This window comes from Lytechinus pictus, chromosome 2 (assembly GCF_037042905.1).
Source record: "Lytechinus pictus isolate F3 Inbred chromosome 2, Lp3.0, whole genome shotgun sequence".
NCBI classification, from domain to species: domain Eukaryota; kingdom Metazoa; phylum Echinodermata; class Echinoidea; order Temnopleuroida; family Toxopneustidae; genus Lytechinus; species Lytechinus pictus.
The window spans coordinates 3,114,122-3,128,476 of NC_087246.1; the positions used below are offsets into that span (position 1 = coordinate 3,114,122).

A 14,355-nucleotide genomic window follows, 5' to 3' on the forward strand; every position below is an offset into this window, starting at 1 on the left:
TTATACATGCAGCTATTATAAACATGAAATGTTGCAACATTTGTTTTCAGTAGCAAATTCCCAATCATGCTGAGGATGAACTGAATTTGAATGTTGATGAGCTGATGACCGCTAGATTGCACAAATACACAAGTGACATTTTTCCAAAATATCCAGTCATCTGGGGTCTTCTGGACAAATTTCATAACACATAAAAAACACTACATTTTGCAAGGTTTTACTTCTATTCTGTCTTTTCCTTATATTCAGGGTATCTGCACATTCCATGATTACATAATCACAACAAATGACACACCATAGGAAAGAAGAACAATGACAAAACAAGTCCAGTTTTTACAGATAAGTAAAAATAAAATCATCCCTCAAACTTGTTAGGCAAACTCAAACTTTGATATTCTTATATATATATATATATATATATATATATATATATATAGGTATATATATATATATATATATATATAGGTATATATATATATATATATATAAAGGCATTTTTTCGGCATTACCAATTTTTCCTAAGGGCAGATAGCTCTGGGGAACCTTGATTTAAGCTACGCCTACCATTATTCTCTTCATCCATTTCTTTCACAAAATATTTAAATAAAAGAGTTGCCAAAGCTGTTGTACATGTATAATTTCACACACACACACATATATATGTATATAGGGAAAGAAATGAAAATGAGAGAATAATAGATGCATTATTTCACTCAAGATCCCGCAGAGCTGTCATCTATTCTGAATCAAAGGTTGAAAAAATGGCTTCTTAGTTTTTTCCTTACTTTTCTATCTAGGGCAATTCCATAAAATATGTACGTCCCACCCCCTATACTTGGGACCTTCATGAAATTTTCTGTCTCTGATTTTTTGTTCTTTTGACAGTCTGTAATGCTGTCAAATGACCATGACTTGGCCAGTTTATTAAGTGAAGTATGAAAAATGGGGGTCAGATGTACAAACAGGTTGATCATTTTATGGAATTGCCCTATACATAAATGCGAGAAAGTATACATGTACAACAGCTTTGGCAACTCTTGTACATTATTTAAGCTGGGGAATCTTGATTTAAGCTACGCCTACCATTTTTCTCTTCATTCATTTCTTTCACAATATATATTTATGTAGAGTTCCAGTTACACAATATTTAGGAGGCTTGAGAGACACGTGTGTATAGTTTGACTACTTTATTGGAACTAAATTCATTTGTACAATTAACTTTCATTTTAGCATGGATAGAAAGAGTAGTACAGAGTACTTCATCTCATTGGAATGTGTGGTTACCTGAGTCATCATCTTGTGATGTCTCACACAAAGGAATTTCACAGAAATCATTTAAAGTCCTTTCACTTTAGTATTACTATGATTTCCCAATCATAACATCCCCTTTTCAGTTATGAATTTTCACAACTAAAAAATTCAGAATTATCAATAAGGTTTTTAGAAACGATTTGTTAAATCTTCTTCAAAGAAATTTGATGCTGTGATTATTAAAATTTCATTTCATTTCAACAAATTTGATTTTGTATGATTGTACACTCAGGATGCATAAAAGAGCATACAAATAGAAGATTATTCTATAACATAATAAGACAAAGAATTATATAAACATAGCATTGGTAAAACATAAACATGCATACAATTATCATGATATGAAGTTTGTTAATCAGTGTCCAATTTATTCTTCTTAATAATTATTGTTCAAATTTCTTCAACTTCTGTATATCGTCCATAGGGTTTTTTATGGCTGAATTCAGTGTCCATTTAAACTATTCAGATAATAATAATATGTCGATTTCTCCTCTTTCTGCTGGACTCCATTGATGGCGTCGACGTGGAACTCTTCACTGTCGGCATCACTGTATTCACTGTCCTGTTGGATGTCATGGATCCCTCTTTTGCTGGGGCGATGACCCTTATTGTTGCGAGTTTGTCCTCTAGATGGAACCTTCCTTGATGAACGGTCTCTGTCATTATCTCGATCCCGATCTCTACACATCGAGCTGAAATGGTTCATCTTTTTGCAGGTATGGCATTCTTTACCATATGCAGGGCATTTTCTGGGTGGATGCTTATTTCCACACTTAGGGCATGTCTTCCTATTCATCGATGTTGCCTGCATTGCATGAATGTTCTGTTTGGGCTTCAGCTCTGTAATATGTTGTGAAGTTATTTCAGTTGCCTTGCAAATGTCTATTGCTTTTTCCAAAGACAAATCTTTTTCTCTGAGTAATCGTGCTCTGGTACCATCATCACGTATTCCAACAACAATTCTGTCTTTTATCAGACTGTCTCGAAGATGCTCAAACTCACATGATTTAGCCTTTTTCTTCAAGTCTGTGACGAACTGGTCAAATAACTCGTTTTCATGTTGAAATCTTGTGTTGAATACATGTCTCTCGAAAGTCACGTTAGACTGTGGCTCAAAATGTACAGTGAATTTCTCCAGCAAGTCTTTTAATGTCGGTGCTACAGGTTGTCCTGACGATGAAATGTCCTGCTCGAAAGAAAATGTGTTATAAATTTCTAACGCCTCTTCACCAATAATGTGAAGCAGTGTCGCTGTTTGTACTTTTGAGTCCTTTTTGTCAAGTCCACTAGCTGTTAAATACAGCTCAAAATGCTGTTTCCACCTCTTCCAATTATCCGTGATGTTGCCCTGTAGAGAAAAGGCTTCTGGTGGTCGCATGCCATCCATTTTCACTAGATAACAGTCAGTTTTTAACTTCTGACACCATGTAGAGTTCCAGTTACACAATATTTAGGAGGCTTGAGAGACACGTGTGTATAGTTTGACTACTTTATTAGAACTAAATTCATTTGTACAATTAACTTTCATTTTAGCATGGATAGAGAGAGTAGTACAGAGTACTTCATCTCATTGGAATGTGTGGTTACCTGAGTCATCATCTTGTGATGTCTCACACAAAGGAGTTTCACAGAAATCATCTAAAGTCCTTTCACTTTAGTATTACTATGATTTCCCAATCATAACAATTTATATTTTTGCAATTATGATTTGAAATAATCATCTGTTTTATCCTGAGTGTGCTTGCTTACAAGCAATTGATTGCCAGACATTCATACTCTCGTGCCATGACTTGATGTTAAAATGAATAATGGAAGAATTAAGATTGTTTCTATATAATTGAAGATATGATTGCAATTATTCACATCTTCCACTGAATAAACAAGATAAATCATACAACACAACGCATTTTAATGATATAAAGGACCCTTTATTTAGCTCTTATTCCTTTGTAATGATTGATCTTCTCAAGTGACAGTTACAGGTGAACTGACATTATTCATAGCTTTTTCAATTTTTTATTCATTCTTTACCTTTATTGTCATGATTACAGGTGATCATAAATTAAGGGATAGTTTAACTCTATTCAGGATCTAAAAAGAATTATTTTCTTGCAGCTAATTGGTGCCTTAATTACTGCAATAATGATAACTTCAGTCATATGCATCCATATGAATGCTGAAGTTAACAATATAGGCTATGGAGGGGAAAATATTACTTTTTTACTTATTGCCAAGCATGTAATGATGCTTATGAGTAAAAGGGTTCCTCTTGAAACATTGCATGCACTGACAGCATATAAGGCCCAAAAGCTCAGATTGTTGCAAATCTCCAGAAAGTTACTCAATCCCTTTAACAACATCCATAGGGTTTTTGTACCATGCTATCCTTCTACCATTAAATGCCAGGAGAATCTTTTGTAATACCTGAACTCTCTGATTCTATTCATTTTCAACTTACAATCATGGTATAACAGCATCTAATAGAATTAGCAGAAAATTGAGCGATATTTCACAGAAAATAAAACTGCAAATAAAATGTAATTTACTTGAATGCCCAGATGGTCTGATTCACTTTGTCTGCTTTCATTATTTAGCACTGTGTCAAATGAAAACTTGGCTCATAAACAATTTATCTAACCATATAAGTGGTGATAGGCCAAGTGTTTATCAGACAAAATAGGTATAGTCTAACTAGAAATAAGACTGTATGGAGAATGGGCTAAATAGCGAACGGACCAAATGGTCAGAAGACGACCTGGTTGTAGACCAACTGATTAATCCATGTGATATGAAACTAAATGGAAAGTAGACAAAGTGACAATTTACCAATGAAGTGGGTTGATTGTGTTTCTTATATAAAATTGGTCAACAGTGAATTGATCACTACAGCATCATTGCTCGTATGTTCTCTTTGCTTTAATTGTAGCAAACTTTTACTGGAATCTCAATTACATGTATTAACTAATTGTTTATATTCAAATATATAGAACCCCTCATCCCCATGAGACATGACAGGTCATATTTTATCAGGAGTTACCTGGACTGTTTACCCATATAATATTCTGCTCATGTTAGTCCATATTCCACATGTACTCTAGATCTTAAATTCATTACATAATGACCCCCTAATTGCATACTATTAATAATATCTTTAAAAAGGGATAAATGAAAAGAGGTTTGAAATTGGATTGAATTGCATTCATTCACATTTTAACAAAATGATTTTCTTACACCAACCACCTGTATATAAAACTCGGATACATACAGTCTTACAAATTCAGACGTTGAAAAGTGAAGAAAACATAGAATCTGATCAACGTAAAAAATTCATATGAACAATGTCCTATCCCATATAGTCAGATTAAATCAACTGGAATACCACGAGACTAATCTTCATTTAGCTCAAAACCCACAAGGTTAACCATAGTGAAATAAACATGGGTAATCAGGAAAACATGGCAATGTTATAAAGACAGTAACATTTCTCCCACATCAACTGACTTTCAATTAAATGCTTAGAGCAATAAATAAACACACACAGACAAAACATTTCTATCATTGTAGGAAGATACAAGATCTTCACACCACAATGAGGTCACCATAACATTGTACTATCAACCTAGGTTATATATTAGATATATATATGAATAAATATGTTTTCTTGTAGTTTCTGGTGCTGTACAGTATCACTATCTTTTTCCCAGACCAAATCTCTCATCTGTAAAATGAAGAAAAGAAATGCACATCTTATATTATATCTGCATAATGTAACGTACAAATGTGAATTATCTCTTTACAACAAACAGAAAACTATATAATTCGTGCAAAGTCAACTTTAGAAGAAACATCACATGTTTAGCACAATCTGGTCCCCATAACATAAAGCTTAGTATTTGATGATGGAGTTGAGTTGATTATTATGTAAATGAACCATAAAAGATCATCCCTACTATCAATTGCAAAAATTTATGTTATAGGGGCCGGGTAAAAAAAAACCAAAACAATACTTTAAAATTATTTGACTTTATGGAAGTTTGGCCTATGCAGAATGAACTGTATTTGATATCAACATTCTACCAACAAAAATTGTATTAAAGTGGCAAAACTGTAAGAAATCATGGGGAATATACAGGCATTGCTTGAATTAGAATCAGAACAAGAGTAATCTATGCTACATGACAAGATTAATTGCCCTAGGTTTCCAATTTTGCACCGTGCTAATTTCAAGCTTATGGAAAAGTAGTCAAAGTTGGCTCCTGGATGAAGCCTATAGATAGGGGTGTTACACAATCAGCGTCAGTATGTCTAGAATGGTCTTTGGGAAGGATTAGATGATTTAGCCTCACCGACCAGCCAGGTCAACCAAAAATAAATTAACCAGAAATAAATTAAGTTTACTTTTCAACAATGGAACATATATGCTCAATACAGGGTTGTTGGGTTTAACAAGTGAAAACTTAACTTAGGACTGGTGAGATTTATGGCAACCTGATGTATAAATGGCGATGCTAAGTTCGGTCAAATTCGTACTTTCTGTTTTTTCGTAGGATTCTATTTCCCCATGGCTAGGGACTTGCTTTCCCTCAAAGCTAAATTTAAGTAGTCTCAGCAATCTTGTTATAAGCTAAGACTTATGGTTAACCAGAATTTTAAAGTTTTACTGTGATATTTATTCTGTACAAAAGCTATATTTTACTTACATGTATATGTACAAGAAATCACAAATTGCATTAAATTCTGGAGACACTTTCAAAAATTTGTCAACACCAAGAAAAAAATTCCCCCATAGCACACGTATCATGTATAAAAAATAAAGTTGCTGAGAATATTGCTTACCTATAATGTCCATCTTGCAGAGTGGACAGGTTCGCTTGCGTATAAGCCAACTATCAACACATCTATTATGAAACGTGTGATGGCAAGGTAGCATTCGAATAGTCTTGAGAGAGAAGATACATTAACAAGTAAATATCACAAGTGAAAAGGTTTAAGGCATGTGCCTTCTATAAACAAGAGCCAATGATGATACAATCATACATAGAGGTTGTACAAACTTAAATGTAACATGGTTGGTATCTATTGCAAGTCAATCAAGAAAATGAAGTATCTGAACATTATATAAGTTTGAAACAGTCATTTGTTGGAAAAAGATAAAATGAAGTTTCTTTCTCTATAGCACCAAAAACACATAATAGTCATTATTATCAAAAGAATAGAAAACTATGTCTATAGAAATAGAATTGATCATAATATAAAGTATTTTTATCATATACAACCCAGAATTCCATGAAGGCAGGACTAATTGGAAGATAGAGGCTATTAAATAGGAATACAAAGGTTGAAGTGGCTTATTCTCTATCACAAATTAGGAATGTCCCTACTAAATAAGGACAGTTGGTAGGTATGCTTTATATGTATCAAAGAGAAGATAAATTTTGAACCTTTAATAAATATGGCTTTTCCTCACCATGAAAAGGAATTAGTTTTAAATCTGTACTTGGCAAACAAAAAAATATAGTACCGGTACCAACTTACTTGTCCTTTGAAGAACTCTTCAAGGCATACTGCACAGCTCTCGCTGGAATCCGCTGAGAGTTGATACCTCTTTCTTTTATACTTCCAAACTGACATCTTAGATAAGGATTGCTTGGCTAACCTCTGCAGAGTTTCCTGAAACAAAAAGCAAATTTTATAATTTAAAAAAATACTGTGTAAGACATTTGCAAGAGTTTATGTCAGATTTCATCACTCATGAGCACTTAACTTGGAAATACATATTGAAGATGACAACCTAAGACATCTGTGACATGCAACTGATTCATATTAATTGTACTCTCATTAAGATGAGGCAAACTCCAAACTAACATGGCAATTAATCATGGCTTGTGTGAGCAGAGTGGTTTCGAACTAATTACTCTGATGACATCAAGGGATATGTTAAGAAATTAACAATTAATAGATAAGTCTTTAAATAGATGAGAGACTAAATGTGTACATTAATTCCCATGAACTAGATATTCAGTTTACCAATAAAATCAAATTTTATCTTTTATTGGACAAACCTCAAATCAATCGTAAACAATCATCCACTAATAAACATGGTAGTAATGGCAAAGTTTTACTATCCGGGAGATGGGGAGGGGGCTAACCCCCTAGACTCAATTTCATTACTTTAAGACTGGTGATAGTGCCCCCCCCCCTCCAGTAAATCCTGAATCTGTCCCTGCATTATTATAATACAACCATGCTACATGAAGAAATCATCAGAATGTTACCTCCAGGTCTTCAATGTTGTTTTGTTGTGGATGTCGAGCCATCCCTCTTATCATGCTTACTATGTAGAAAGTGATTATCAGAGACACCAAAGTACGCCAAATCCAATTATACTCATGCTTCAAAACAAAATAGATAAAAAAAAAATGCAAATTTTATAGGATAATTTCATCCTTTATCTTTACCAGGAAGATGTAATTTAGAAGTGTCTCTCAAGCAATTCAAACATGAAATGTTTTATCTTAAACACATTAGCAATATTTGGTTTATATCTCATTGTAACTTTGAAGCCAAATCCCTTCATTCTTATCGCCGGCTATGAACATAACTTTCATTTGGCATTCTCAAAGCATGGCAAATTATTAAACTAAGTTCATACATTGTTAAATTTTAAAAAGTAATATTGTTTCTGTTTTATAAAGGCATGTACCTGAATTAAGGTCTCTTGTAATGTAGTTAAAAACCCAAATATGAGTTAAAAGTGAAATTGAAAAATAGAAATTCTATAAGTAAAACAAGTGGAATGCGTCTGGCGGTCTCACCTGCATCACGCGATTCAATATAGCAGCAGTACTGACTTTGAAAACAACTATAACTCGCACAAGATGTTCAGTGATACTTGGTTACTCTTATTTCCACGTTTCATGAACTAGACCAATACACAGTTTACAGCTAGATATGATGGTAATTCAACAAATACCCCCAACGTGGCCAAAGTTCATTGACCTTACATGACCTTTGACCTTGATCATGTGACCTGAAACTCGCACAGGATGTTCAGTGATACTTGATTACTCTTATGTCCAAGTTTCACGAGTCTGATCCATAAACTTTCAAAGTTATGATGGTAATTCAACAGATACCCCCATTATGGCCAAAGTTCTTTGACCTTGGTCATGTGACCTAAAATGCGCACAGGATGTTCAGTGATACTTGATTACTCTTATGTCCAAGTTGCATGAATCAGATCCATAAACTGTCAAAGTTATGATGGTAATACAACAGATACCCCCAATTCGGCCAAAGTTCATTGACCCTAAATGACCTTTGACCTTGGTCATGTGTCCTAAAACTCAGGCAGGATCTTTAGTGATACACCATTACCCTTTTTTCTAAGTTTCATGAACTAGATCCATATACTTTCTAAGTGATGACGACATTTCAAAACTTAACCTTGGTTAAGATTTCGATATTGATTCCCCCAACATGGTCTAAGTTCATTGACCCTAAATGACCTTTGACCTTGGTCATGTGACATGAAACTCAGGCAGGATGTTCAGTAATACTTGATTAACCTTATGGCCAAGTTTTATGAACTAGGTCCATATACTTTCTAAGTTATGCTGTCATTTAAAAAACTTAACCTTAGGTTAAGATTTGGTGTTGACGCCGCCGCCGTCGGAAAAGCGGTGCCTATAGTCTCACTCTGCTATGCAGGTGAGACAAAAAACCACAACAATATAAGTTTAATGCATATTAACCACTTGCTAGCGGAGCATAATCCCTAAGAAAAACTTAAATAAGGGGGGTTTGAAAATGGTCCTTATTGTGCTTCATTACAGCCTGAACTACATTACGTGACATCATACTGTGGCAGGAGGGATGTGATTACATAGGTTTGTATGTATAACTTTCTTGATTTCCAGATTATAAATTCCATTTCTATTTACAATTTGCAGAGGAAAGTGGCACCAACAACTATTCAGTGCTCAAAAGGATGGAAACCTGCAGCTCTTGACTACTTTTTGTGATTTGTTTGCTTGGCTCATATTTGACCTAAATTACAATGTCAGGAAAAACTGTAATATATAATCTGAATGCAGATAGAGGTGGAAAGCTGAACCAAATATGCAAGATATAAAACATGGTAAAAAACTAGTCTATAGGAATATATAGGAATATGCATATAGGAAATACTTTTCATGATACTTCTAAGTGATAGAAGTGAAGAATTTCATGGAAAGCAAAATACTCATTCACTTTTTGGTGAACAAAAGTATGAAATAACGATGCTTACAAGTTTTAACATAGAATGGCATCACAGACCTGAGGCTGGTGAAAAGCACATTTTTTAAAGCCCAATAATTGAAGCCATTCTCAAGCAAAGTACTCAGCTGACATACGTTGACAATGCACAAACCTAACATTGCTGTGTTTTGTAGTTTATAAAATTACAAGCTTCTGAATAGTATATGATTTGTCAATTTCACTTTTGGGTCTGGTCTGGGTATTTGAAAATAGTTTATAAGCTTCTGATTTGTATTTGATTTGTCATTTTCACTTTTGGGTCCGATCTGGATATTTGAAAAATGTATTTCAAAAATTAAGAAATGTATTACAGAATAACATGAAAATGAATACAATAATACTCTAAATAATGCACTGCACAAGTACAAATTGAGAACAAATGTAATGCAACAAAAATAATAAATAGGATAAAGATGTAAATACTGCCTACCTCTGATGATGACTTGTGGTGTGACAAGCAAACCGTTCCTTCCCACTCTCTGAACTTACTACCCCCGCTAGACCGTCCACATGTAGACCATAGGGTCAACTTGGGGGCCAACTAGAACGGCAAAATAAGACATAAATTATAATAATAATAGTCTTTGATAATGCGTAGTGCATATTAATATGAAAATATCAAGTCTCTATATACTTTATATAATTTGAAAGAAGAATAGATTAGAGGAGAAATATCACTTTAAAAAGAGCAATAAATGCATAATCATTCATGCGATTTCTTTTTGGTCAAAAATTTTACAATAAATGCTGACAAATCTGTGCTACTGGCTGTATCACAAGGAAAGCAAATCATATTAAAATGCTTAAGATATCTTGCTTACAAATAGTGAAACGTTTGCTGTTTGGTGAATATCATTTAAACTGCTTTGAAATCTGGGCATTTTATAAAAATTCTTCTAAAGGGTCGGCATTCACATTTAAATGCAAATTTAGGAATAAAGTTTCGATGGCCACTTACCATTGGTTTCATCTTGGCTGTAGGGTCTGGTTTAGCAGTTATATTTGCACTATGTTTATTTTTCCTAAAAGAGACATGAATTATCATATTCAGGTTTTACAGACTTACTAGAATTTACTTTGATATCACTTTAAGTACACACTAATTTTTATTATTGTAGTGGTAAATTATCAATCATAAACACAAAAATCATAATTCTAATAATACATCTCTACTGCATTTCAATTGCATCTTTACGAGATGATTTTGTATAATTTGAAAGATATTTATTTGATTGTAGCTGTTCTCGACTACTCTTTAACCCTTTTATGTCTCATTAGTCAACCAATTCAAAGTAGTTTAGGAGCAGCTGAATCTGTACCACCTCACCAAAATTACTTCAACCAGTCAAGTAAGCAGGTTTGACATGGATCATAAATTCTTTTCAAATTTTATCAAATATTTCAGTAATGCTATTCTGAAAACGTCTTGAATTTTACAGGAATCGTTGTGTAAATCCCAAAGAAGAAGATTGCTTAACTAGAATGACATTGCATTTTAGTCTAGTTTAGAATGGGGAATTACCTACCTCAAATCCACAGTGGATCTAAATTTCTTGATATCTTTAGGATCAGTGATTACGATGATTGGTCTGTCTGAAGTAAAGTGGAGCTCAATCTAAATAAATAAAATCAAATAAATTGCAATGTCCAAAAAAATTAAGTACTGACAAGTACAGAGAAATGCAATCTCTAAAGAACATATCATGGGCAAAAACTGAAATTGATAAATCTTACCACAAATAAAAGTTGAAAAACTCCAAATTATATTCATGCAAAGTTTCATGCATTTTCACTCACATAATCTGAAAGCAGATACAAAGGTTAAAATATTGCACCAAACATTAAAGCCACAAATAAATATTGGCCATAAATAATTAAGTAATAGATCTGAAGGTTTCATAATATCAAGCTGTATTTTCAACTATACGTTTCTGTGCAAATTGTTTACAAACTTTTGAATTTGAAGTCTAGTCAAGAACACATGATCTTTTCTGGTATACCTACGAACGCAAGTAACCATAACTCTATTAATTCAGTGTTGTGATAACGCATAAGCTCAAAATAGCCGATTTTGGAGGCATACAGTTTGAATATTTTTATATAACAAAAGTCCTCAGCTTGTAAGCAGTAACAATGCATGACACGTGAATTGTTGTATTAGATCCTTCCACTAGATTTTCTCTTCCTGATACAATCTTTAATACTGCAAGTACAGTGTATAAAGGAGACAAAAAGTAGTCTTAAATGCAGATTAGTGCTCTGTATTCCACTTACAGACATGGCCCAATTTACCATGCTCTGTCTGAGAATTGTATCCCATGGAAATCAAAAGACTACCTTTCACCATTCTAATTCACAAATTAACCACACCCAAAGGAGGAATATTTTACAGCCACAGATCAGACAAGGAGTAATGTGCCCACTCATCAATCCGATAGTCAACTAGATTGAAAGATCATAGAATAATTTAAAAGGTCATCAATGAGTTTAAAAGGATATTTTTCATGAACTATCATGATTTCTTTGAAATAGATCTCACATAAAAAAAATTAATAAAAAAAAAATGGATTGCTCTACACTGGGGAGTCTTCTTTCATGAAGCATAATATGATTTTCAATGACTACGGTAATCAGATGTAAGGATTTCAGAAGCTTATAATAGTCAGTGAATATCACTATTTGTTTCATGAAATGGACTGGTCTTACCTCTTTAAAGAGTCCAGGGTTAAGAGCCAAGACCAGAAGGGCTGATGCACCAAAAAGCATTGCTTGCTTCACCTAAAAGATAAAATATATCAATCTGTGACTATATTTCTCTCCTATGCATGCAAAAAAACATTACTGCACAGGTCAGAGCACAATCATGGGATGCACAATATCATATAGCACTTCAGCGTAACATTTTTAAATACTTTCATAACTCTTTCTGAAATACCCCCCCCCCCCTGGTGTACCACCCAAAGTACCACTGCTGCTCATAATTCAAAATGTTTTATGAAAGAATGATAATAAAAATCATCAATTGAGAGTCATCTTACTTGTTCCAGTAAAGAGCACCCAGTTCCACTCTGTGCTCCGGCAGATTCTTCTAGCGGAGGGAGGTAAAAGATACCAATCCATTCCTCATCTTCAGATATCTTCTCATCCTTATTCACCTTTCTCTTATCAAACTCATTGGGTTCACTATCATTGTCTTCACTGCATGTACCTGTTATCTGTAAAATGTAATTACAGGTGAATCAATTTGCTGACAATTCAGTTTAAGCATTTTCATATATCAGCCACTCCCACTGTCGATTGTCTTACTTCATATCTGAGTTTCTTCCTCCTCCTTCACCTACACTTCTTGTGATTTCATTATCTGTAATACTGGTCTTATTTAGTCAAAGATGACTTCTCATGTTACAATCTACATGTACATGTTACAAATTTCAAGATTCACTTCACTAAAAAAATTTAATTGCTTTTTTCCATTAAGTTTTCACAATTATTTGAAATGAATCAATATAGCCTCCTTCGTTGGTTTTATTTGGGAACTAGCATCTGTCATTTTCAAGTCTGCATATAAATCATAAATCACTTGCAGATTTACAGTTGCTTAAAAATTTATCAGTCAATTGATGGTTGGGAGTATTTTCCACTAAATTTACACCTGCACTGAATATACAGGTGAGGCCATGCTTACCCATAATGCAATAGCATCTGTATCTTTAGTTATGTTTTTTTTTAGCAAAAGCAAGACTAGAACCCTCTCACATTAAGAACATGTCATCAATTTTTCAAAACAGGCACTCAACTGAGCTACACAACATCTATTTTTCTGGCCTCGATCTGCTTCATTCATTTCAATTCCTGTCTTTGACTTTATTCTTTAGTTTCTTTTTCTCTCCATTTAGCCTTTAAAGCTCCTCATATTTCTTCCTCTTCCTCTTTTTTTCTCACATAGATCTAACGTTACAGGTATATTTTTATATGTTAATAAAGTTTGAATTTGAATTTCAACTTCAAGTTCAACTTAAAAGTCTTAAGTTTGCATTTTTCTTGGACCAATTTCTTTGGAATTCCTTTCCAATCATGCACACACCAGCCATCATCATGATCATCAGCTTATGACTAATCACCTACACATCTTCCTCACTATTGTACACATCATTTTCATTTTCCTAGAAAATCCTGCTAACTTACTGTCTGTATCAACCCTGATGCATTCAATCCGATAGGTCCACTGCGAGAATACTCCCCACGCACCTCAATTCCGCCCGGCTGCACCCGGACGATCGCCTCCCTTTCGCCCGAGACAAGCTGCAGCAGAAGCGACAAGACGAAGGCCCAGCTGGCTAGCTTACTGCTGTTAAGAACTTTTGCAATGTGCCGCAGTTTCACTGGAGAGTTAGGGTAGGGTGTCATTACCTTCCCTGCTTTATTTCCAAGTCCTTTCATCTTCAGTTTCACCTTCGTTTTTGCAGTTTCAGCCCCTGGATGTGTATGCCCACCAGCATTCGCCCATAATCAAAACAACTGTGAAGACTGGTAACAAATTTCCGAATGCTGATGTGCTTACCGTATACTAGGAGTACGCATTTCTTTGAGGTCGAGTTGTGACTCCACTCTCTCTCGAAAAGACGTCATTATGTAAACCACGGACCTATTATTAACCAAGGGGACCAGTCCATAGAGATGTATACTAATTACGCGTACCACAAGGGCAGTCCAGTCTCGATGGCGAACTACTTTAATTCCGGC

General features: G+C 34.2%; 1 protein-coding gene across 2 annotated transcripts; it reads right to left on the reverse strand.

The window, feature by feature from the left end:
• Positions 1–1,173: 1,173 nt before the first annotated feature.
• Positions 1,174–14,137, reverse strand: LOC129255004 (RING finger protein 215-like). Of its 2 annotated transcripts, XM_054893549.2 has the most exons (10): positions 13,798–14,137; positions 12,651–12,827; positions 12,319–12,390; positions 11,139–11,227; positions 10,571–10,634; positions 10,043–10,153; positions 7,587–7,703; positions 6,847–6,981; positions 6,148–6,250; positions 1,174–5,029 (listed from the first exon to the last, which is right to left on the reverse strand). In XM_054893549.2, the coding sequence occupies exons 1-10, from the start codon at positions 14,050–14,052 to the stop codon at positions 5,001–5,003; spliced, it is 1,152 nt and encodes a 383-aa protein (XP_054749524.1). In that variant the 5' UTR covers positions 14,053–14,137; the 3' UTR covers positions 1,174–5,000. The 2 variants fall into 2 exon arrangements, with proteins under 2 accessions (XP_054749524.1, XP_063963456.1); XM_064107386.1 differs by lacking the exon at positions 7,587–7,703 and having other exon boundaries at positions 1,725–5,029.
• Between the last annotated feature and the right edge of the window lie 218 nt (positions 14,138–14,355).